This window comes from Eleginops maclovinus, chromosome 18 (assembly GCF_036324505.1).
Source record: "Eleginops maclovinus isolate JMC-PN-2008 ecotype Puerto Natales chromosome 18, JC_Emac_rtc_rv5, whole genome shotgun sequence".
NCBI classification, from domain to species: domain Eukaryota; kingdom Metazoa; phylum Chordata; class Actinopteri; order Perciformes; family Eleginopidae; genus Eleginops; species Eleginops maclovinus.
This window is the reverse complement of record NC_086366.1, coordinates 8,039,075-8,064,633: the sequence shown is the minus strand read 5'-3', so window position 1 is coordinate 8,064,633 and position 25,559 is coordinate 8,039,075. Positions and strand designations below refer to the sequence as shown.

The 25,559-nt window shown below is 42.4% G+C and overlaps 2 protein-coding genes across 4 annotated transcripts in view; one reads left to right on the top strand and one right to left on the bottom strand.

The window, feature by feature from the left end:
* Window positions 1–134: 134 nt before the first annotated feature.
* On the bottom strand, window positions 135–23,243 carry git1 (G protein-coupled receptor kinase interacting ArfGAP 1). 3 transcript variants are annotated; one of them, XM_063906726.1, is made up of 21 exons: window positions 22,883–23,243; window positions 18,366–18,499; window positions 17,971–18,083; window positions 17,183–17,288; window positions 15,103–15,189; window positions 14,862–14,992; window positions 14,648–14,742; window positions 14,477–14,519; window positions 13,439–13,465; window positions 12,655–12,703; window positions 12,160–12,232; window positions 11,411–11,508; window positions 10,389–10,500; window positions 9,829–9,953; window positions 8,633–8,785; window positions 7,302–7,661; window positions 5,950–6,024; window positions 5,485–5,561; window positions 4,779–4,931; window positions 3,797–3,860; window positions 135–3,665 (listed from the first exon to the last, which is right to left on the bottom strand). In XM_063906726.1, the coding sequence occupies exons 1-21, from the start codon at window positions 22,932–22,934 to the stop codon at window positions 3,450–3,452; spliced, it is 2,343 nt and encodes a 780-aa protein (XP_063762796.1). In that variant the 5' UTR covers window positions 22,935–23,243; the 3' UTR covers window positions 135–3,449. The 3 variants fall into 3 exon arrangements, with proteins under 3 accessions (XP_063762796.1, XP_063762799.1, XP_063762797.1); XM_063906729.1 differs by lacking the exon at window positions 7,302–7,661; XM_063906727.1 differs by lacking the exon at window positions 13,439–13,465.
* Window positions 23,244–24,184: 941 nt separating this feature from the next.
* The window catches only part of ankrd13b (ankyrin repeat domain 13B), a 36,927-nt gene continuing 35,552 nt past the window's right edge, over window positions 24,185–25,559 (top strand). The window contains exon 1 of the mRNA XM_063907962.1: window positions 24,185–24,609. Coding sequence (XP_063764032.1) covers window positions 24,502–24,609 — 108 coding nt within the window. The 5' untranslated portion in view covers window positions 24,185–24,501. The remainder of the gene's footprint in view (window positions 24,610–25,559) is intronic.

The window sequence follows — 25,559 nt, the reverse complement described above, 5'->3', positions numbered from 1 at the left end:
AAATGTTTGCATTTGATTCTGAAAGGTTTCTCAGTAATAGCTGGAACTGTCCTTACACAGTACAGAGCTGTAAATACACAAGTTAGCCTCCGTACAGTGAGAAAAAACGTGCTGACACATCCAAGACAATCAACTTAGTTTTACTATTTTATTACAAATGTACAGCTTATGAGTTTCCATTACGATTGACCTTTTTGAGTCATTGTTTTCTCTACTTTATACAGTTTTGTACGTCTTCTGTTAAAACATAACTCTCCTGTCACCCATCTCCCAAAGTGTAGAGCTGTGAAGAAACACAGGGACATGAACAGTACACACCACTGCTTGAGTATCAGCAGTGTGTGTGTGTGTGTGTGTGTGTGTGTGTGTGTGTGTGTGTTTAACTCACTGGCTGTAGGTTTAATGTTTGTACTTTGTAGAAGGCTTGGTCCAACTGATAAGTTGAGGGTGTGTGTTTAATGACATGATGGAGGTGTATAAAAGCGGGTTGGGCTTGATCTGACGGAAGCCTTTAACATTCATACTAGAGGCACCCTACGTAGTGTGGACTATCTCCGGGAAGGACTAGGCCATGTGCGTTGTAGACCCTCCTCCCGACATTTTGAGATGACTGTAGTGCTAAGCCCAAGTGTGCTTCAGAGCTTTCCTGTTTCCCCCATCCCCAATCAGACCCTGCATCCTGCACCTAATGTACTTGACCTAAGACCTTTGGGAGAGTGCAGTACATAGTGTAGATCCCACTTCACCCAGATGGAGTTTGAAATAGTGCAATATAATGAGATATCGCCTCAATTCAACTCTTCTCCCTGCGGATTCTAGTAGGATCATGGTATGTACAATATATCTACATAAGGGGGGGGGGGGGGGGGGGTAATACCACAGCGTAACCATACTCACAATAATTAAAACTCTACAAGTACATCAGTGTCAGGACTGAAGAGCCGAGTGAAGACGTGGACAACAGATCCCGTAGCCTGAAGCGCACTCGGGGAAACAAATAGACATAAATATCTCGCAGACATAACCCTAACATATAGCTTAATATAAAATATAGCATGAAAATATATGTTCATATATATGGCTCTAATCTAAAACTTGGGCAATCATGATTGAAAGGGGCGAGCGTTTCTGCTGACCACCTTGCAAGTGTTTGCATGTGTGTGTGTGTAGGAGTATTTGTGTTGTTTCAGCAGTCAGTAACTCAACAGGAGATGATGATAATGTCCCAAGGCATTGGATATGAAACGATGATACATTTCATGAGTCTTCTGGACATGATTTGCTTTGACAGGGAACAGAACTAACCATCCATCCTCCCCTAAGGATAAGTATGTGCGACTGTGTCAGAGGAACACTGACAGCCAAGTAATGAAAAGAACGGGGGGAAACATGGATAAAGTGGACATGGAAGTGCTGTAGGATGTCTAGCATCAGTCTTTCAAAGTGTTCGGGGCTAATTAAGGTCTAATTGCTTTTTGTTAAATTGGCAGAAACACAAGAAAAAAACAATGAGATGCAACTACTGTTTGAAGGATGAGGTTGGTGTTGCAGGTAGGAACATGTAATGTGCAGAGGCTTTTCTGAGGCCCGTTTATATAATATACCAACACAAGAACAACTGACAGTTAAGGCCACAAACACTTTGAGAAACCGGCAACAGAGTAATTGGAGAAACAGTGAATCTAAACCAGAAGAGGACGGCCTTCCTGCATCCAGATGTGACCAGATGTGTTCGGCACAGTACAACAGGCTTCAAACCGACTGTATGCTAAGTGCGCTCTCTGTTTGGAAAAAAATAAACAAATGAAAAAAAACATTTTTGTTCCCAATGCTGTGTCACATTAGTTCAGAGACATAAAAAGTGACAACTTCTGTAGCCCGGATCAGCAGGTCCTGACAGAGAATAAAACAGAAAACTGAATGTAAGCTCGGTTGTGCTTGCCAGGCAGGAAAATGTAAATAAACATAATGCATGGCAAAGTACATCATGCACATTTAAGGTGGTTAAATCCATTGCAAGTGAGTGTATATTCTCAAATGACAAACTAAATGGTAACGTGATCAAGTGCTTTCAACAGGGAGTTCTTAAAGCAACACACCAGTATGTGTACCATCTTGATGTGGCTGATCATTTGTTACCATGCATGCAAGCGATGGCTGCTGTGGTATACAGGCACCCAGGAGCACACCCAATAATTATTATACTGCTTGGCACATCAAAAGTGAATTTCAGATGAGATGATTCCACTGGCTCTGATAAATGAGGAGAATTATAAACACAAGTCGTGCCCAAAGACAGCTGAGGATACACGAGAAGAGATCCAGGTCTTGTCATACTGCACCACGGGGCTTTTGATCTGACAGAAAACCAAAACTGAAGAACAAAATCTCCCAGAACTGTCTCTCAGAAAATGAGTGCTTGACAAATGTCGAGGATACAGGTGACTTCTTCGTGTGTGTGTGTGTGTGTGCATGTTTCCTTAAATCCCAGCTGAGCACATACTCCCACCCGTCTCCCTATTCCACTAAATGAGAATCACATGAGACAATAAAATACATGAACAGTTAAATCAAGATGACAGTCAGTAAAAATATCAATACAAAAAGAAACAATAGGCAATGATAATCAACAACAATAAGTCACAATTATTCCAGTGTAAGTGTTTTGTTTTTGTAAGTCAGTTATTTTTGTCCTTGGTGCAGACCAAACCCATCTGCATATTAAAAAAAAAAAAGAAGAAGAAAGAAAGATAAGAGAGAGGAAAGAAATGAAAACATGCCAGGTCATGCTGTGTACCACCCAGGGTGCGACGGGTTGAAGTAAAACTGGAGCCCCCTGAAAATGTAACCCAGGAGGAAGCATCTGAGAGCCTGGGGTGGGGTAGGTTGGAGCCAGTGGGGGGTCCTTCTCTGCATCCTAGCACATCCTGTATTGGTCGAAAGAGGATGCAGAGAGAGAGTGAGGAAGAGGAAAGAGCGTCTCCTGCAGGATGGAGAGGCGGCGATGGTATGCAGAAGGTTGAGGTTGGTGCGTCTACTTCCCTGTCTCTCGCACTTCCTCACTCCCTGGTTCAGGTAAACAAGGACAGGGGAGGGATGATGGCTGACAGGTGAGAATAAATAAAGCGGTAACATCTCCCGGATCCAGTTCTCTGTACATCACCACCATTGTATTTCACATCACAGTGGTTTATTTTACACATCTGATTTCAACTGTTTACTCAGGTTGCAGCAGGCTGTAGCTCCCATGTTGGATCCTTCCACTTGTCCTTCCCTACGTTCTCCTTCCCCGCTCCTCTTTAGTGTTTCTACTAAACATTCAGCATCTTTTTTTCCATCTTCTTCGCTATCATTCATCCCCTCTTCCCTGGTCCTCCATAGCCCCCCCCCATGCATCCATCCTTCCTCTCTCCCTCTTCCTTCTCCATTTTTCCCATGCATTTGTCGGGTCACTGTTTCTTCTCACGGGTGGTGATGGTGACCAGTTGCTTGGCAGCCTTGGCGATGTCATAAGCGCACTGGATGACCTGCTGAGTGAGGAGCTGGTAGTCCACCGCAGGGCCCCCGGGCTCTGAGGGCCCCGCCTTACGGCACTCCACCTGCAACCGCGAGGCACTGGAAGCCAACAGGCGGAGGGAGCAGTGGACTGCATCCAACGCCGGGCGCTACGGCAGAAACAAAGGGAATCAAAACACAACTCACAGATCAAGGATGATCAAGAGAGCAACAGCTAGATGATAAAAGACAAAAAGAGACACACAAAGAGAGATATACAACTAAAGTATGTTCAACTTACTTTAGGGAAGAGTGAGGCCATTTCAGTGACAGCAGAGTGGATCTTCTCTGAGCATGGAACAAAGCTAAAGAGGACACATTTGTTAAGTAATTTACAATAAATCGCATTTAATTGAACTTTACAATAAACAAACAAACTCAAAAAAGCAACAATCCTCTAGTTAGCTTAGTTTTCATGAGCTAAACAATGTTAAATGCTGCAACCACGGCTTCAAAAAAGCTAAACCTGTGAGTCTTAACTCTTATTTATTATAATTATTGACCAAAGTACAGTTAAATACTGCAATCCTGAAATGAATGGGGAGCTTGTTCCACCATTTTTGAGCCAAGATAGTAAACAGGCATGTTTTTTGTTCAGGGTAGCTTGTAGTAGATGACAAGATGATTGATAAAACAAGGTATTCTCTTACTAAATGCTGCTTTCAATGAGACATTTGACTATACTTCCAATGTATGACCCCACCATGAGTGCAAAGGCATCAAGATGGCTGGATTATGGTATCTAGACAGCCACATCGACAACTGCATTCACCTGGTGTTAATAAGCCTGTTTTATTAGACCCTGTGAACTTTGTTGTGGATATTTGAGCACTACAGGGCTCCCGTCAGAGAGTATTGAAAAGTCTTCCCCTCACATAAATAATTGAAAAACGGAGAAAATGAATGAGCAAGTTTATCATCAGTGACTTCTATACATTTCTTTTGCACTGCAGCGATGGCCAGAACTTAAGAGTAGCACGAATGGCATAAACATGACTGGGAAACAACATGTAATCACAAAATAAAGCTCTGTAATTCAAAATAAAAGGTATCTGAACATGAAGAATTCTAAACAAAACGTATTTAGGAAAGAAGTTGATTCTGGCGCTAGATGTTCCTGTAACTTTATCTAATTAAGAGGAAAACCAGGACATACTCAGTATTGTTTTTTTAAAGACATTTTAGTGTCACTTCACTCCGTCAGTGGCTCGTCTCACACCTACCTGTCGTGTTTGAACTCCTGCGCAGCCCTGAGGAGCTCCTGGATGTTCTTGGTCACCTGCTCAGTCTTCAGTATGACATCCTCCGTGCAGGGCAGGGTGGGGTCTGCGTCTCCCCCTCCTCCCTCCTCAGAGTCCTCGCTGCTGCGGCCCATACTGACAGGAGAAACACACATTCAATTCACTTTAATTATCACCTTGGACTAAATTAGAGAGTGGAAAGGCACTGAGGACTTTAATCAGCTTTAAGGTCTCACCAAATTAAGATTTCAGCATCTTTAGAGAATGCTTGTTTATTTCTCATTAACAACTTCGGAAAAGATCATAAACCCCGTATTGGTGTGGCACAAATTTAAAGCACTACAGAGTAAGAAAACACAACAAAGCAGCAAATAGAGCAACCCAACATATCCATATCAAAACTCATCTTTGTAGAACACTGATATTTACATTAGATCATAGTTTGAGGGCTTTAAATTATTTACAATATCATTTATATCCCATGACTGACAACTTTTGACTTGATCTCAGAGCTAATTTTATATTATGGGTGAATATATTTCAGAATAAAAATCGTGTCTGCCCTTAGAATACAATTCCTAAATATGAAAAGGACATATTCGTATCTGATACTGGCAACTGGTAATACAGTTTCCCAAAGAAGATTACACGTCTCTTTGTGTGTACAATGAGTTGCAGAGAGCCTGACCTTAGCGAGAGGTCGTATGTGTGTGTGTTGTCATAGTCGCTGTCAGTGCCGCTGCCGTGCTTCTCTGATTTGGGGACCTTGGAGAGGGAAACAAGGCAACAACATGCATCATCAGGACAATTATCACCTTTCTCAACAAACCTCCAAAGGTGTTCACTCCTGTAGAGCTGACAAACACTTCCTCCCACAAAGTACATGCAAAAACAAAAAGATATATAATGGCACAGATTTTTAAGATTGGTTCCGAATCACACATTCATCAAATAAAGTTTAATTTTGGTGGCTTCTCTGAAAAATGCAGATTTTAGTTAGTTGAAGCAGTACTGGGTCGATATACAAAGCAGTTTTTAATAGAAGTAGGAGACTGATTTTGGCAATTTAAAATCAACTTTTTACTGTAAAGGGGGATATATAGAGGTGGGAAAGTTAGTCCATAAACAACCACTATGAACGGTAAGGCCTCACCATGTATCTCCCCACCTCTGAAGAGAGATGCTGGACCCCATACATCGAGTGACCCCCTGTACTGCCCTTCCGCGCCTGTGAAAAAGAGGGGAACACAAGGATGGGGAAAGGAAGAGAGAGATGGAGGGATAAGGATAGGAGGAGAAAGAAAGACGTGTGGACAAAGAGGTGGAGAGGGGGATGACAGATTAGCAGACAGAGATGGGTGAAGAAATAGGAAAAAAAAGAGTGTGGGGGACAGAGAGAAGAGATGTTTTTATAAACAGCAGAAAAAACAAGATGAATGAGCCAGTGAGAGCAGCGGCAGATCAACTCGGCAGCTCACCCATCATCCCATCAAGACTGCATGCCTCTATAGTTATCTAACACTGGAATACAGAGAACACTGTCAACTAAACTAAGTGGTGATGAACGGCTATACATCACAGAGCATCTAATCAGGACTACACACATATTCTAGTGTTGATCTCCAGTATTAGAATGCATAATAAGCAGAAGTGGTGCATAGCTGCGTGTGAGGGAATCCTACATCTGATGAAATGGCAAACAATGCAATGACAGACAGAATGCTTACATCCAGAGGATGCACGGCTGCACTGCAGTGAGCAAGGGACAGACAGGTGAAGAGACAGACAGACAGAAAGAAAACAGACAAACAGGTAAATCTTTGTGTACGGAGATGGTGAATTGGACTCGAATCTATGGAGGTTTCCATAGAGCGGTAGACAGTAGTGGTGAGTGGATACAGGATAAATGCAAGTGAAAGCTATAAAAGTTCATCTAGTGGCCTGCCGTATTATCACCTTTACCAGAAAACGGAGCACAGGATCCTTTCATTTGTGCATGTGTGTGCATATGCGAGTGATCAAAGCAACTCCTAGTCTAAGCAGCTGTCCAGAATCAGCAGAGCTAACTGGGAGGTCAAAAAGGGTGAAAATGTGAAAGGTCAAAGAGCAGGCTACATAGCGGAGAAATCAGAGGCAAGACAACCAAACAAACAACACAATCCCTATTTTCCATCTTTCTCCTTCACGTCACACTTGTGCACTTCCCCTTTAGAGTAGGGCTGGGAGAAATGAAGAACACTAAATATTGTGAAACCAAATACCATCATGTTGATATTGTAACATACAGCCCAAATGTGCTAGATGTCCAAATGTAAACGGGGGTCATGCACAAGTGGACTTTTAGAAGAGAAGGATCGGGAACTGAGATGCAGGGAGAGATAAAGTCAGAGGGAAGTAGAGAGATCAGGATTGGACAATCGCCGTCAATCAGGCCAGAGAGAGCCAATCAGGGCCACCAGAAGGAAGGTGGGAAGTGGAAGGGGGGCCGGGGTAGTTCTAACTTACGCTGGGTGTGTTGAGTGGCTGCAGGCGGGCTGCCAGGGAGTCCAAGACTGGGGGGCCATGGGCCGTGGGGCCAGGGGCCGCCCCTGGCTCGTACATTGAGTAGGCCTGGCGGTCCCTTCGGTGAGGATGGGAGTGGGGGGTGGCGGAGGAGGGCACCGTGAGCCCTGGAGGATCCGCTCCTGTCCCAAACCCACTCAGGCCCCCTATTCCTCCTCTCATACCACCCCCTTGCCAATAGCCACCTCCCCCTCCTCCTCCGCCTCCTCCTCCTCCGCCGGGCCCTCCTACCCCATGGCCAGCTGCCCCCCCAGCCTGCTGGCCCCCCCGCAGCGCACCGTTCTCTGTCTGCATCCGTGTGATCTACAGGAGAGGAGCAAGGGAGCAAGGAGGGATGAGAGGATGGAGGGAGGGACATGGGGAGGTTGAAGGGAAGGGAGGGGGATGTCAACTGAATGGTCAAAGACAAGCATCCACAATCACAGTCAGGTACAGTAGAAGCTCATAGTAACTCATATTAGTAATGGGGAGGGGGGGAGTATGTATCACAGACACTTGAGTTGGTTACATGTCGAGGCAGCGGTTAGGTGTAGGACAGGAGGTGGGAGGGGACACACCTGAATACACACACTGATTGTTTGTAGGGGTCAATGAGGGGAAATTGGGGCTCACTTACACTGAGGTACTGTTCATTAGCATCTCATTTGACCACAGTATTTGTTATCTGCAGTTTGTGTGCCTCGATGCTTCACTAAATCCTCAGTCAAGTGACAAAAATAAACACACGAATGAATCATGGGTCACATGAGCTGACACTGGCAGTCGCTAATGAATACAAGGAGCTAATGATGATGATTCAGGGAACCAAATGAATGCTATCAAGTGAAAATGGTCTCATCTAGAAATGAGAATGAAAATGGACTCTTGTTCCCCATGACAATGACGTCAGATTTATTTAGTAAATAACACTGAAAGGTGTAACCAAACACATCTTACACGACAATGATGAAGGAAAAGGGACTTCCTGTCAGGGAAAACACATCAGCTTACAAAGATAATAAAATATTCACTTGTCTCTCCTTCATCCTGCCACCCTCCCCTATTTCTAGGTATTAGCCTGTATCTGATATCGTGTTCACCTTTCTAAGAAACAATTACGTCTACTGCCAGTTCGGGCTTCATCCCATCTCTCTTTCCTGTATCCTGTTCTCTAAAGTCATTACATAGGATATACAAACAAATAAAAATAAGCTAAACTGACATTTCTCTGTTGCTCTTTTGCATACGACACCCATCTGACCTTAAGAGTGTGATTGGTCTGACATGCTCCCTACCTCCTTCTGGAGCCGCCGCAGCTCCTCGCTCAGGTTGTTGTTGACCTTCATCAGCTGCTGCACCTTGGCTTCTGAGGAGGCCAGAGCCTTCTTCACCTCCAGGTACTCCTGCAGAGTGATGGGGCCGTCCGACAGGTCTGAGGAGTCCATGCTCTGAGGACATACAGGCAGGCGGACAGACAGACGGGTAGAAAGAATAACAGAAACACAGACAGGTGGACAGAGAAGCACAGACAAAGTGAGGACACTGAAATCATGACACTGATGAAGCTATTGAAGAGTAAAAGGTATATAGTTTAACAAATTAATGTAACTCGTTGCTGAGGCTGACACCCTTCTATGTTATATAAAGAGAAGTAATTTAGAGCAGAGGTAGTGGGAATGAATTAGTGCTTTTTGAGCTGAATAAAACACTGCTAACAGAAAAAGTGTGAGCGAAAGAGGGCTGGCCTGCAGCTGCTAACACACATTTAGACAGAAGAGCCTTATTCTCAATGCACCATGCACCATACCCCCCCCCCACCCCACACACTTCCTGTGAACACATTTCCATACCACTCCCTAGAATGAACCATATAAAACATATTTGGTTGCATCCACCTCCTATCCAATCCATTTCTGTTTCCCTATCTTCAGATAACATCATGAACGATTGACTACAAAGCAATTTCATACAATCACAAAATGAATGCATATTTTTGGAGATGGGAGTGGAACCTCTGACTTGCGGTTCTAAACAAGTACCACGAAAAGTAGATAGTTACTGGTTCAGCTGTTTTCATTTCTACCACTCCCACTCTGCACCATTTCCCCTCTTCCTCTCCCTCAATCTCTTCCTTTCTTCCCTCTCCCTACACACAGTACTCTCCCTCTCCCTCTCTGGAAGAACAATGCCTCTCTGACATGGACCCAGAATAGCGGATGATGTCACACAGGAGCTATGTGGCAGCTCTGACTGTAGCCACTCCCTGCAAAGCATGCTGGGACAAGCAGTCATAAAGAGAAAAATCTTTGCTAGCTGATGGAACTACTTGTGTTTTAAATCTGAGAAACTGACTACATTATTGAATAACTTGTAAAAACCAGTAGCACAGAGTTGTACATTTGACCTTCAAAGCTAGCTAAAAAGTGTGCATGTGGCAAGACACATAGCTCACAGGTTTCCATGATAAATAGAGCGTGTTCGAGTACCATACCTTTGCACGGTTGCTGCGTTGTGTGTTGTTGTTGTTCTGGGCGGTCAGCTCGCTGTCTGTGTCTTCATCAGAGGCTACGCTGTCGTAGTCATGCTGGTCATCATCGATGCCCAGATCCAACGTGTCTGACAAAGGGAGATTGTGCTCATTTAATACACGTCTCAATATACAACGCATCAGCCCTCCTCTCCCTTGGGGATGCTCAGTCTGATGATGCTGCTGACGGATTGCAACCAGCTCTGTATGCTGGTCTGGCTCAAATGTAACTCATGAAGAATAAATCCTAAAGAAACCACCAGTCTTTCCTTCATCCTTTCACAGTAGTTGGAGTGGTGCCCTTTTACCAAGTAGCTGCTTGCCAAGATGATCACATTTGCTTCTGAAGGCCTCAAACCTCCAAATTGTGCAGAGAGGTGTGTCAAAAAGTCCAATAACTGTCCTATTTCTAACCATATCTGCTACTAGGTTAAGTTATATGCACTTTTTTTGGCTCTACTTAAAAAAAGCTTAATAATTGCATTCAGCCATAATCAATACGTCTGTTTCTCCCAGTGTCTTACCAGTAGGGCTGCTGAGACCTTTTCCCTGCTGTCTCCTCTTGGCGTCACTCAGGATGTCGATGATGAGCGTGGCAAACTCCCGAGCGTTGAAACGGGCGAGCTTCTGACGGCCCTGAGAGGAAAATGAGTCAAATATTAAGACTTGCGTAATAATATACACACACTGGCATGCCTGTCTGAAAGTGTCTTGAAGTTGTATCATCAGTTGTGTTGAATACAGATACAATCCAGCCCACAGTCAGCGGTTCAATGCCTTTGTGACTGCTGTGGTCAACGACCATGTGCTGTGGAAAAACCCAGTCATGCTCAACACTCGCAACACACACACAAATACACACCATCATAAGTGTGCTCACACGTACACAAGCATGAGGAAAGAAACATTAAACCATGCAATTACACAAGCATGCTGGCATCCATTTAAGAGAATAAAAGGATCACTTTCAAATGAAGTGCTAAACCATAGCTATTACACATGGCGATCCGGCATTCATAACATATAATTAGTTGTGCTGGAAGACAACAGAAGGTAAAAAGTTCAACTCTGAATGTGTTTCAGTGTGCTGTTCTTCTGTTTCCCACCATAAATAGACAGCAGTTACTGACCACAGTGAAGGGACCAATCAGGGTGGAGCAAATTGGGTTATGGGGCGTGTTTCTGCTCGTGTTTAAAAGTAAACGTTTACACTAATAAGCCACACAGATGAGGAACTGTGTAAGAGGACATATGGGATTTCAACGTCCTCACAAACACACACACACGGGGGAGAGGGGGGGACGACACAGATGGATTCCATCTTTCCTCCTCGTTCACAGCTGAAGAACATCCCTCTCAATTTCACACTCGCTTTCAGCTTTTCCTAAAAACACACATACTGTTTAGGCTCCATATCTTTTTTCCCCCCTTCTTCTTTTCTCAGTATTCAATTGAAATCTACATTTTAATAAGTGTGCATGGATTTTTTTGTATCAGTTAATACACATGTATAAGAGTAGATGCATATTAGGTTGTGTGTGTTTACCTGGTTGCGTGTGGCAGAGTATTCAGGGTTGACAGGAAGAAAGGGCACGGCGCTGCGTTCTGTTACCAGAGTGCTGTGGTTCTGGGTCGTGAGCCACACTAGAGACACAAAAATAAAGCAAAAAATAAGTCTTTGGTGTGTGTGTGTGTGTGTGTGTGTGTGTGTGTGTAACATTTAATATAGGCAGTCAGCCAGTCCATCCACCCACACATGCATACAGACATAAACAACGCACAGTAACAAAATCACACTAGCTCCTAAAACTGAAGTTCAGCCCCTATAATCCAGCGTTGTGCTCTGAGCCCTCCCCCTTCTGAGTGTGTACGTGTGTGTGTCTTTGTTTCCTTGCCACTTACCTGCGGTGCTTCAGTCAGAAAGCACACTTTTGACTGCTACTGCTACTGAAGGAATGGGAGAGAAGAAACGGAAAAAGAGAAGGAGAGCGAGAAAGAGCCAAGGAGGAGGAGGAGGAGAGAGACTGAAGAATTTCTGAGGCACTTCCTCACTCTCTCTCTCTCCTCCTCCCCTCACTCACTCTATTTGGCCTTTCTCTTTCACAGTCATTTTTTTATCACTCTGTCCTTCAAATTCACTCGATGTTCCTATCAACATCCATTTTCTCTTCCTTCTTTTCTCTTTTATGTCGATGACGTCTTGTGTAGGTGTTTTATATTGCTTTTGACACCTAGTTTTCAATAGGAAACAAAACACAGAACCGGTAGTGTGAGGAGGAAGGAGACGAGATTCACCTGCATCATTCTCTCTGCGATCCACCTCGTCATAGACATCCATCGCTAGCTCCTCAAACAGCCGATTGTTGAGCTGTTAGACACAAACAAATTAACTCGGGTGAAGAAAAACCTGAAATGAGAACCTGACTTACAGACACCTGATCTTTTTCTCAGTAAGTTATTCACACTGGATTGTTACTTCAGTCACTTAAATGTCGATAAGCAATCATTACACTTAGTTTTGGAATTGATAGCATGCATCGGATGTGAACAGATGGCCCAGAGTAGATGAACATTAATTTGCCAAGTAAAAGAAAATCTGGATGTTACGCCAACACGCTTTAAACCAAGTATTTCTCTGTTTACATAACTTCAAAGGACACAAGAAAACTAGCTATTAAAACCTACAGCCTTGACTTTGGCAATTCTATTCATGGTCTATTAAGAGTTGTAATGTGAATTTACAATAAAGCCATTATTTTAAATCTCACAATTCAATTCAACCCAACTCACCGCTTGGAGCTTCTTCTTGGCAGCCTTGGCCAATTCTGAGAGGTCCAAACTAAAAAAACACAGAGGACAACAGTCAGACACGTAGCACGAAGATAAGGTGGAATAAAGAGACGGAGGCAGAGGGAGAACGGAAGACGTGGACATGGAGAGAGGAGCAAGAGGTGAGAAGGTGGGAGGGTGATCTGCTGAAAGGGGAGACAGGGAAAGGGAGGGCACATGTAGGGTGGGATGCTTTGGGGTCAGATCGAAGGAGCTTAATGTTATTGGGGATTGCCTTTTGAAGACAAATTAACTTGAAAACGATTTCCTTTTTTTATGTTCTCCGAGAGACATGGTGCATTGTTTTTTTTGCTACAGGTACACACAGTTAAATTGCAAACTATAAGCAAATATTTCTGTCAGCCATAACTATATGTTAATGTAATCTGAAATATGTTAGACTATAATGATCTTTAATTACAAAGATGGAACATGTAACATAATTATAACTGCATTATCTGACATTTCACTTAATGTAGAATTAGCTTATTTCAAGACAAACGCTGGTTATTTGTGGGCCCTATGACACTATGACTCTTCAAAATTAGCTTGTACAGCTATTATTTCTTGTGATAACACATAAAAGCATAACATTTTTAACAATTACTGTGAAACCGCTGAAAAAGAGATTGGAGCTCACTGATGTGTACAACAGGGAAATCTACAAAAGACACAACAGCAGACAAAGGGGATTGGAATGAAGGAAGAGATACTGGGAAAAAAGGAACAAGGAAAGTAAAGATACCTCTGTGTCGGGCACTTAGGACGAGCTCTGGCTCCACCAAGCGCAGCGAAATGGAGAAAACAGAAGAGGAGTGAGAAAAAAAAAGCAAGAAACAGACAGAAAGAAGGGCAGAGAAGCCACATCAAAACAGCTTTAATTGTTAATATCAAGAGGAACCATTTACCAGAACCGAACAGATGCAAGTGGGGTTAGATGGCAGCCAGACTTACTTTAGTTGTATAACATGTACATTTGTGAGAGTATTTTTAAAGCTACATCTCCGACTGAACTGAGAAAACCCAGCGCCCATCAAATATGTGAAAGAAGCAGAGCCAAGTGCTACTCAACTTGATTCATTCCAACCTGACTGTGCACTTCTTGATGCTAATCAAACCTGCAGTGTGTGCTTAATAAACAGAGCACACCACAAGTATTTAAATCATCGGGTTCATGTAATAGCTTGGATCGACAATAGCAATAAACCCCCTGCTTTTATAGGGATGCCAGAGACCTCCTTTAATTAACTCCTTATTTGATAAGGGTTGGATATACTATGGTGACACCCTCTGGTCAGAATACTAAACTGCATGAGTATTAATTAATGAATCCATGCCAGGAAGACTGTGAAAAGAAGCAGTATGGGCAAGGGGGCTGCAAAGTTCAAGAAAAATATCAAAGATACTTCATGCAATCAAACCACACATATTCACATTGATACAAAACAATAGTGTCAGGGCAGTACAATTTGAAATAAATAACGAATTGCCATTTGTTGACTGAGACTGCGACTGCTTTGTGATACATGGTAATGGATGAATTGATCATTTTTTTATCACGATTCTCATTGTCATTGAAAAGAATATCAAAATAATCATGGTGGGATTTCAAAGAGGACCTGTACCAAACAAATATGTTTTGTTTAGTCTGTAGAAAACCATTTATAGGCTGGGATATTCCTGCAGCCCCACAGTACTTCATTCAGAATATTGTGAAGGTTTATATTGTGATTTCGATATCATTTACATTATTTTTAGACCCAAACAATGTCAAGGTCCATACCTGTCTGCCATCTGAGGAATGATATAATGGCCATTCTTGTGATCTGAGGGAAAATGAGGGAGAGGAGAGTAGAGGAAACTCAATCATTTGGTAAAAACAACCACTTTTTTTCATTGAGGTTAGCTATGCATAAGGGCCTTCAATGAAACACAAACATGTGCAGTGTGTTACCTGGGCGCCGTCCACAGAGGTAGAAAGCTAATCTGTCCGTCAGTTCATACTGACACTCCACCAGGCGCTCTGCTAGCTCTATATGGCCCGCCTGCCTGGAACACAAAAACAATTCAACCTTATTGTTGTGTTGTGAACTGTTTCTCCCACTTGTCAAAAATCTATTGATTTTGATGCAAACTATGTTGATAGGCGTGTTTCCACTCATTTGTACCTTGCGTAGTCCATAGGTGTGCGTCCGTTGATGTCGGGTGCTCCGGGGTCGGCCCCGTACACCACCAGCAGCTCTGCTTGCAGGATCTGGCCTGCCTTGGCTGCCACATGGAGTGGGGTAGTGCCTTTCTCCTGGAGTTAGACACACAAACAGAGTCAGGAGGCCTGGCATAAACAGAGTTTCAGAACAGCATGGCCAATTGCTAGATAGAGTGAGTCAGCAAGTAGATTTTTTTCCTGACCGGGTGGAAGAAGTTGGCCTGAGCGCCAAGGGACAGGAGCCGAAGACACGTCTCTAAACTCCCCGTCCTCACACTTGAGTGAAGTTGCTAATAACAAAAAGATAGACAGAGAGGAGAGATAAACAAAGAGGGTCAGGGTGGACAGATTAAACATCATTAAGAGACAGAAACAGGCAGAATCTCCTTTTAGCCCAGTGGAGCTCTACAACATTATTATTATTATTAGAGGCCATTATTACATCCTGATGTCTCATTCACTTCCTGCCAGGTTGAACAGTGTGCACGAGTGTGTGTGTGTGTGTATGTGTGTGTGTGTGTGTGTGTATATACAGTGGGGCAAAAAAGTATTTAGTCAGCCACCAATTGTGCAAGTTCTCCCATTTAAAAAGATGAGAGAGGCCTGTAATTTTTATCATAGGTATACCTCAACTATGAGAGACAAAATGAGAAAAAAAAATCCAGGAAATCACATTGTAGGATTTTTAATGAATTTATTTTCAAATGATTGTGGAAAATAAGTATTTGGTCAATAACAAAAGTTCATCTCAATACTTTGTTATATACCCTTTGTTGGCAATGACAGAGGTCAAACGTTTTCTGTAAGTCTTCACAAGGTTTCCACACACTGTTGCTGGTATTTTGGCCCATTCCTCCATGCAGATCTCCTCTAAAGCAGTGATGTTTTGGGGCTGTCGCTGGGCAACACGGACTTTCAACTCCCTCCAAAGATTTTCTATGGGGTTGAGATCTGGAGACTGGCTAGGCCACTCCAGGACCTTGAAATGCTTCTTACGAAGCCACTCCTTCGTTGCCCTGGCGGTGTGTTTGGGATCATTGTCATGCTGAAAGACCCAGCCACGCTTCATCTTCAGTGCCCTTGCTGATGGAAGGAGGTTTTCACTCAAAATCTCACGATACATGGTCCCATTCATTCTTTCCTTTACACGGATCAGTCGTCCTGGTCCCTTTGCAGAAAAACAGCCCCAAAGCATGATGTTTCCACCCCCATGCTTCACAGTAGGTATGGTGTTCTTTGGATGCAACTCTGCATTCTTTCTCCTCCAAACACGACGAGTTGAGTTTTTACCAAAAACTTCTATTTTGGTTTCATCTGACCATATGACATTCTCCCAATCCTCTTCTGGATCATCCAAATGCCCTCTAGCAAACTTCAGACGGGCCTGGACATGTACTGGCTTAAGCAGGGGGACACGTCTGGAACTGCAGGATTTAAGTCCCTGGCGGCGTAGTGTGTTTCTGATGGTAGCCTCTGTTACTTTGGTCCCAGCTCTCTGCAGGTCATTCACTAGGTCCCCCCGTGTGGTTCTGGGATTTTTGCTCAACGTTCTTGTGATCATTTTGACCCCACGGGGTGAGATCTTGCGTGGAGCCCCAGATCGAGGGAGATTAGCAGTGGTCTTGTATGTCTTCCATTTTCTAATAATTGCTCCCACAGTTGATTTCTTCACACCAAGCTGCTTACCTATTGCAGATTCAGTTTTCCCAGCCTGGTGCAGGTCTACAATTTAGTCTCTGGTCTCCTTTGACAGCTCTTTGGTCTTGGCCATAGTGGAGTTTGGAGTATGACTGTTTGAGGTTGTGGACAGGTGTCTTTTATACTGATAACGAGTTCAAAAAGGTGCCATTAATACAGGTAACGAGTGGAGGACAGAGGAGCCTCTTAAAGAAGAAGTTACAGGTCTGTGAGAGCCAGAAATCTAGCTTGTTTGTAGGTGACCAAATACTTATTTTACCGAGGAATTTACCAATTAATTCATTAAAAATCCTACAATGTGATTTCCTGGATTTTTTTTTCTCATTCTGTCTCTCATAGTTGAGGTATACCTGTGATAAAAATTACAGGCCTCTCTCATCTTTTTAAATGGGAGAACTTGCACAATTGGTGGCTGACTAAATACTTTTTTGCCCCACTGTATATGCATGTGTGGGGTCTCCCACTGCAATCTATAAATATAACATCCTTTGTGCTTATACATGCAGTTCAGCATTATGATAATGTCCCTACAGGCTAATTACGCTGATTCCTCAACCCCTCTGCTGTGAAGTACTGAGCACTCACTTTACTGAGGTCCTTGGTCGTGACGCCATCATCATCGCGGCAGGGCAGCTTGTGCACAAAGGCAAGCATCTGGTATTTGGCTCTGATGAACTCTGACTTAGTGGGACTGCACAGGAGGAAAAGGAAATATGTTTTTTTTTTTTAACAGTTATTATTAATAACATTATTTTTTCACGCTACGGTTTTTTTTCATTAGAAAAAAACAGGCGAGAAATAAACAACCATCAGGAAAACAATGCAGCTTTGCTTTGCTCATATTTTGAACATTTCACAGTCTGAATTGAGCTTTCGCTTTTTTTAAATAGATATTCAGTTTGGCATTGAGAAATGTACGGACACATTCTAATTTAGTTGTTTTTTCATTAATAAATAATAATGTTTACAATAAATAGTCTCTCCTGGGCTGACTGCCAGCACATAACAAGGCTGTTTCAGTTTCATTTGCAAGAGTAGGGTACAGCAGCATAAAAGCACTGTTTTTACACAAGGAATGCTGCGATGAAAAAGACTCCCTGCATGACATGGAACATACACATTACTACCATGCGATAAGTAGTATACATTCAGGACATTTTAGGAGACCGTGCGCAATATGCTTCCAGACATTAGTGAAATGGCACATCCATTTTATACATGTCTCATTTCTGATCTCCACTCTCATAGCCACATTTCAGCCTAAGAGAAGTATAACAAACGATAAAAGATGCTGTATTCCTGTGCAGCAGAGATATAATTTAAGTGGTGGTACTTTTGTCTGTGTATTTTGAACCTTAAGGGAGTATACTTACTGGACTTTGTCCTGGGGGTTGGGTTTCCTACGACCACTCTGTACCTGAGCAGGGTCCAGAAGACTGTGTTCCCATATGGAGTTGGCCCCATTACTGGCTAAGGTCTGAACCATCTGAAACACACAGATGCAGCAGTGACTCACTGATGATTCACCACAGTACAAGACCAGTATATACTGTACATATATAATATTCTTGCAATCCAAGTCCCAAAATTGTACACTGTTTTTTTAGACAAACACAGATGGAAAACCTGCTGGAATGGATTTGCTTCCTTAGAGCTGAGTCAGATTTCTGTAATAGTCCTCACCTTTGGAGTTAGTACTCTGGGCCTTAGGGACTACATTTGCTTTTACTGAATTAACCTTTCCATCACTCTTGTTTCACAGCCTTACCTGCAGTAGTGCGGGAGGCCATCCGCTGTGCCTCAGGTGCTTCACTATGGAGATATGGCGGCCTAAGCTGCGGTGGACTGAACAGCATTCATCACAGATCAGGACGCCTCGGTTAATGCTGGTCCAGCCCGGGTCTGACAGAAACAGAAAGATATGAATGTTATTTCAAGCCTTATAAGCATGTGTGTGATGCTCAGACTGTTAAGCATTGAAGGTAGTCTTAAGTTCTTTACCACAAACGGTTTTCTAGTCCAGGCTCCATTACAATTATACAATAAAATCCTGAATGTGTAAGTAGTATACAAGGTGATGCCTTAACTATAGTTCATAACCGCAGGATACTGCAGTACATTTGTGCTCCACCTACACATCCAACCCTGCCCTGGTTTCATTCAAGGTCAAGTCAAACACATGCTCCTTAATAGCCCTTGTTTCTCATTCAAGGTCAAGTCAAAGATATACCTATTTTAGTCCTCCTTCCTCAGTTTCTAACCTGCAATAAGAAGTGCTGAAGGAACTAGGAGAATATGTACAAAGAACAAAAGGCAAAAGATGAGCAGAAGCGTAAAGGTTACTCACAGTGATCTAATTAAGTTTATAGGCCAAGTCCTTTAAATGTCACAAATTAATGTGCGATAATATATACACCATAATATTTATAGGGAACAAAAAAAAGCAAGCTTGCATTTCAGTAGAGGACAAGCATTTCTGTAATTAATCAAACAGCTGTGTTGGCAATGGTGTTGTAATTAACTGATTTTTGGAAATAAAACAATATTCTCAGAACAAACACAATTTTGCAAAAGCAATCATTCACTGTATTTAAGAGATCAACAATCATATATCAAGATGACTATAAGAACAAGATAAAGGCTGTATAGCTATATTGGTGACAGTTTGAGGATGCCCAATACCTGGACAAAACAGGATCATACACACACTGAATATTTAATAGACAGGGTTGTACTTTATCTCCATTTAGCCTAGTATACTCTACTAGAGGTGGCTCAATGCTGAACTGACTCACCCTATTGGTATACAAAAGTGCAGAAAACAATGTGGAGGAAGTAAGGCTGAAGCTCAAAGAGAAATCAAGGTCAGGTTTTGTATTTTTTTTTCTTTTATTATAGATACTGGTGAATAGGGCTGCGCAATTATATGAAATGTTTTCAAATCGCAATACTGGACTCGATTGATACACATACTCTTAAGAAAATAAATCATACCATAATCATTTCAATATATTTTTCAAATGTTAATAAAAAAAAGCCTACAATATCATTAATCAGATCACAAATGCAATATCACACCCCAACATTTCAGTCCTAAGCAGCCTGATATAACACAGTGGTGTCTCACTAGCTGCGCCAAATGTCAGATCACCTAGATTTCCACAGAAGGCTGAGGTTTCCATAATAACATGTGTTATTTGTTTTAGTCTGTTCAGTGTAATAATGCCTAGAGGAGCGGGTTTTTTTTCTACTAAAGACGTTGATTGTGAATGAGGTGAGGAAGGGAGGGGAAGCGGCTGAGGCCAAGACCAGTCTACAGACACTGGCTGCCTTGTCAGAGAGTCAGTCTGGGTCATGTTTATGTCCTCAGGATGCTGACGTGATGAGCCACTCTCAACCAATACAGTCTGCAACATCAAAACAAATATATGCACACTTGCATGCACATGAGGCATTCACGTAGACCCACATCTACTAGGCTATCTGTGTTAGTCACTCTCAGGCAAGGATGAAACAGTCTGGGCTCAGGGTATTAATGGAGCTAAAATAGTCCATCATCAGATAAACAGACATGCTATAAGTCTTTTTGCCTGCAGACAAACTATCAGCATTTGCAAAATGGCTTTGATAAGCACTACGGCCTAGTTTAGAACAGTAGCCCGTCAGCTATAAAGGCATGACTGTAGCAATTTAATTCATTAATCTGTGCAATAAATATAAAAACTCCCACAGGTTACACTATCTGTTTGCCTCAAGGGATCAATGAGGCTACAAAATCATGCTATTAAATCTGAGTACACCATTAACAGAAAGAATCAGCCAAATCTGCAGCACCAGATAATTTATCTTAAATTTGCGCACATGTTTTAATATAATTCTCACTTAAGCCTGTTTAAAACGTGTATTACAATGAATATAAAGTCTGGAAAACTCTCGCTGATTCAAACATTAACTATTGATAGATAAACACTAACTGTTCTAGCATTTACTGTTATGTTTTTACACTAAAAAAAGGGGTACATTCATATTTCACACTGGAGGAGTTTGATAAGCTGTAATTAAACATATTCATATCAATGAGCATCATAGTTCCACTTGTTGGTCCAAGTCACTCTTTGATTGATTGCAATTTATACTTAGTCTTTATTTACTCAAAGGTTGGATTTTCTAACTTGACCAAACATCGGAAGGAATTGGACACCACTGTCAAACTGCTCTAAATGCTACACAAGATTCCAATTTTTATACAATTCCATCTGTGCTCAATAAAAAAGTTTACTATCATGACAACATGATTCATTGTTGCTATAAACCGCACAGATTGCTACGGCGTGACATAAAGCCTCCTGAGGCTTGGCTTGGACAGTGAGGATCAGTTACCCTTTGAAGCTATGCCATTGAGTTATCCCTTAGTATGACACAAAGCTGGGTTGTAGGGAGGTGTCCTGTCACCCGCGGCTAGGTCAGCACTTTGCAGAACGCACTGCGTGTGTGTGCATGTCGTCATAAGGAGGGGCTACATGCGAATAGCAGAAGAATTGTACAGATAGAAACAGGTAGCCCACACGAACAGAAACAAGCTCTCCACAATTATGAGAAATGTGTAAGGAAAGACATGTCAAGCGACACACCCTAAAAGATACACACAAATATCTGCCTTGTCTCATACAGGATTTATTTCACAGGGACCTCCCGCATTGAACTCTTTGTCAATTGAAATAGCTATCAAGAAAATGTTTTTAACTGTGGTTGGTTAGTGCTGGTCAGTTTGAAGCAGGAAATGCACTTGATGGGGCAGGAGAGAAGACAGCAGGGGGTTAGCTGTATTAGGTGTTAGGTGTAGTAGCAGGAAATAGGTTCAAGTCATGAAACAGAGGCTTGTTATATAGTCAGATTTGGAGCAGTGAGAGGTAGGACCCTAAAGCTTATGACAGTTTTACAGTTTTACACACACACTGCTATCAGGGGGGAGCAGCTGTGAAGAGGGCAGCTGTTGTAATGCATGTACACATGAGTGGATGCAAGCAACTCTCACTCACACACACACACACACACACACACACACACACACACACACACACACACACACACACACACACACACACACACACACACACACACACACACACACACACACACACGCACACAAATAATTAAGTGCTTAAAACTACACATGAGGGCATGTGAGGCTACATATGCCAGCTAGAGGCAAAGGAGGGGAAACCGATATTGATTTGGCATCATCTCTACCTCACATTTGGACAAACCCAGGCAATACTGGGGCAAAGGATTAAGGAAACCCTGCAAATACAGTTGTCAACCCTATATTATGCACAACAATATAGGTCAACATATTAATAGTATCTGAGAGGTGATGTCTTAAAATAATAAAAATATTCTAATTCAAGCTGAATTGGACTGACTTGGATAGCTTTCAATGGAATGTATTCCAGTAGCGTTAAATTCCCCCTTCGTTAGTGACAGTTCTAGTTGTAAACTGAAAGGAGACCAAAATAATACAGTAAAATAAATAAATACACAGTAACGTAACCGAAGCTACGTTCAGTTAAGTATGTATGCTTTCCAGGGCTTTTCGGCAGTCTACATAAACTATGAAAAACGAATGTCAGATTATGTTAAAACGACTGGATGGTGTCTGAAGCGTTAGCAATAACTTGCTGTTTAGCAAAAGTTAGCTAGACTAGCTAGCTAAGCTAGCAACTTTAGCCAGGTACACACTCTAAAAAACACCACAAACAAGAACCAATAATAACACAATGGTTTTTAAATTAGTAATAACATTGTAAGGTTATATTCCGGGGTTCGCAAAATGCTTTGTAAAAGTCAGCAACACACTGATTGACAATAGCCTGCTCGTTAGCAAGGCTAAGCTAACGCATTTAGAAGTCTGTCCCGGTCACGAAAATCAAAACAAACGTCTCTACAAGCAGGAAGGCTTCATAAACCGGACACTCAGATCTTCCACTGCAGCAAACAAACTGGTAGCTTTGCATATGGTCTTGGTCAAATCATCATAGATATTTATCTTCACAAATGAACGTTGAGCCGCTATTAGCCAACGATTTTCCCATTGTGATAACACGCCTATTTTCACTGTTTATTTTGGGCCTAATCGACTCCTGAAAGCCCTAGCCGCTTTCCTGCTCTGCAGAACCGCTGACAGTGACAGCAGCTCCGGCCCTGTTGTCCCATCATATCGCCATCCCGACGTATTGTTCCACATATGTTAGTGGTCTAGTTTTTATTTATTTTCCCCCTCCTTACCTGGCGCACTGCAGTCGGCGCAGACTTCTGTCCTTTGTAGCTTTCTTGACATCTTGAAAATCGCTGAAAATGAGAGGTGGATACTGGCGATGATGTGGTTGTTCGCCCGTACTCCCCCGAGCTACCGACCGACGTCTGCCGTCAACCGATGCGGCCCCTGAATCCCCGGAAGCCGGGTGATGTGATCGGTTTTCCCGGCCAGCTGACAGTTGGATTTCCCGTTTGTACCTGCGTTGTCTTCGCCCACGTCCAGTACTGAACCCAAGTCTGGAGCTAAGTAATGCAAAGATATTTAATCTGGCTGAGTATGAAGCTCATTTCGGAATATTTACTAAATCTGTTCGCTGCATTGCCTGCAACTCACCGGGAGACGGCAGCTCTCTACCTGTCAGTTTCCGCACACACACCCTACAGCCCCGCAGACTACCTATGGAGGGGCAGGGAGGGGAGAGGGCAAGATAAACCTGTCATTATGTTAAGGTGAGGTGCCTTTCACATAAACATGATCGAAAATAGAGTAAGCTTTCAAATGTTTTTAATGTATGTGTTTAAAATGTAAACACATGTCCTAACCCATATAGCAAACTGAGCATCTATTAACATGATTTTTCATTTATGTATCAGGCATATACTTCATTGTCTCATTTATACAGCAATATTATTTACTGAATGTTGGATCTTCAACAGCCTTTTTCAACAAAGAAACCTCATAGTGACATATTCCTTCATCAACACATTAGTTTATTTTATTATTTTTTTTTCACAAAAAACGATAGGCTCAATTTTTAGATATGGTAGCTACCATATTAAAATTATGTGGGACATTTTTATTTTATGTGTATTATTCTGCCATATGGCTAATTACACAACACACACAAACAAAACATTTCAAACACAGAGTCCATTCAACATTGCACCTAGACAGTCGTACAAAGGCAATATAGATATGAATAAAATAAAACACACTGTATATGTTACACAAACAACATGTTATGCATGACATGAATCACGACAGGATTAAGTAATACATGTTAAACTTTGATTTTTACTTTGAATTGATTTGCAGTCTAGCCTAAACAACTCGTTATACCTTTTAGTATATCACTACTTTGAGATTCGTGCTGAGGGTATGCTACGTATCTTCCTTTCTGTCATTTGTGTGTAATTTCTGCAGTTCTTATACACTAAACATGTGTTTTATCACAACATCCCTGAAAGCGGATTGGCTGAGTGTGCGCACATTTCATTGCAGCTTGTCAGCAGCTTTCTCAGTCACCACCGGATGGGAGGAGAGGAGGAGAATAGATGTGTTGGAGTAGGCAGGGGAGAAAGATAGAGGGAGGCAAGAGGTGGATGAACGGGTTGTTAAGACATAAAGGTGTAGCCTAATCTAAAGAGACAGCCAAACGACGGGGTTATTTCCATAAATGTTTTTCACAGGGCTTTGCTGTTTATTCTTAGCAGAGCAAGCCGGTAGTCATTCACTGTCTCTGACGCGTAAGGCTGCCGTTGGGCACCAGCACCGATAAAGGATGATATGTTTGATTGAATAGCGTAAATATTAACAAAGTATACCTTACATCTAGAAGAAACAGGAGGAGGCAAACTATGATCCGAAGATGATTTCTTCAAAGAAAACTCCGGAGAAGAGTCGTTTTCCTATCCACTATTTGGTGTGGCACAACAAACAGCGACAGCTGGAGAAAGAGCTGGCAGCGAAAGAGCAGGTGAGACGGTAAAGAGGGTTATCTCCCCTTACAGGCACAGGCCTGTGTCTTTATTATAAGCGTTTAAATGGGCGTGTGGGTCCATATAGATTTAATAGGTGGTGGTATAGGTGCCATCCATGGAGCACTTCATTCAAGAACATGGTCAATAGCGCAGTTAATTGTTATCTGTGGGGTGGAGGTGGACACTTGTAGACACCCTCAGACTTGCATTGCTTGCACACATTTCTTTTTTGTCATTCATTTAGGAACATTACTGATTTTATATGTACAGGACGTGTTATATTTTCTGCACTGGGGCTTCTGTACCATTTCAATATTCATGGGAAGTTGTCACTGTAGAGTTTTATTTTTCCCTGGGAAAATTCCAACTGCAAATGACCGTGTGATCGTGACCCTGATAGTGTTGCAGTGTGTGTATGTGTGTAAGTGCATCTGTGTGTGACAGAGTCAGTGATGCTTTATGCCTGTGCAGCATTATTGCATGATCTACTCAAAACTGTAGGATCTGTACCTTCCCACCAGCACCTAGTGAGTGGGTGAGACAATGCAGATACTGAGCAAGTGGGCGGACAGTTGCCAACCACCACAGTAAATACAGTAATGGGATCATTATGGTATTGTATTGGACTTCAAGAGAAGGGCTTTGCTATAATCAAAGGCAGGTAACATAATTTTTAATTAATAGTAAAATCAGAGTATAATCGTATGGTGAGGGACTCGATGAAATGATAAGAAGAACACTATTGTCTGTGTGTTACACAGAGAGACTGAGTGTGCAAGAGCATAAATATGAATTCCATCTTTTTTCGCAAATGTACTGAAGCACTACCCATTATATAAGATGTCATCTGCAGTTCGTCAAACAGATTTCTGAGTGCATGCAAGCAGCACTCTCAAGACATCACACTTCCACACACCTGCTTACATTATGCACTCTTACCTTCTCG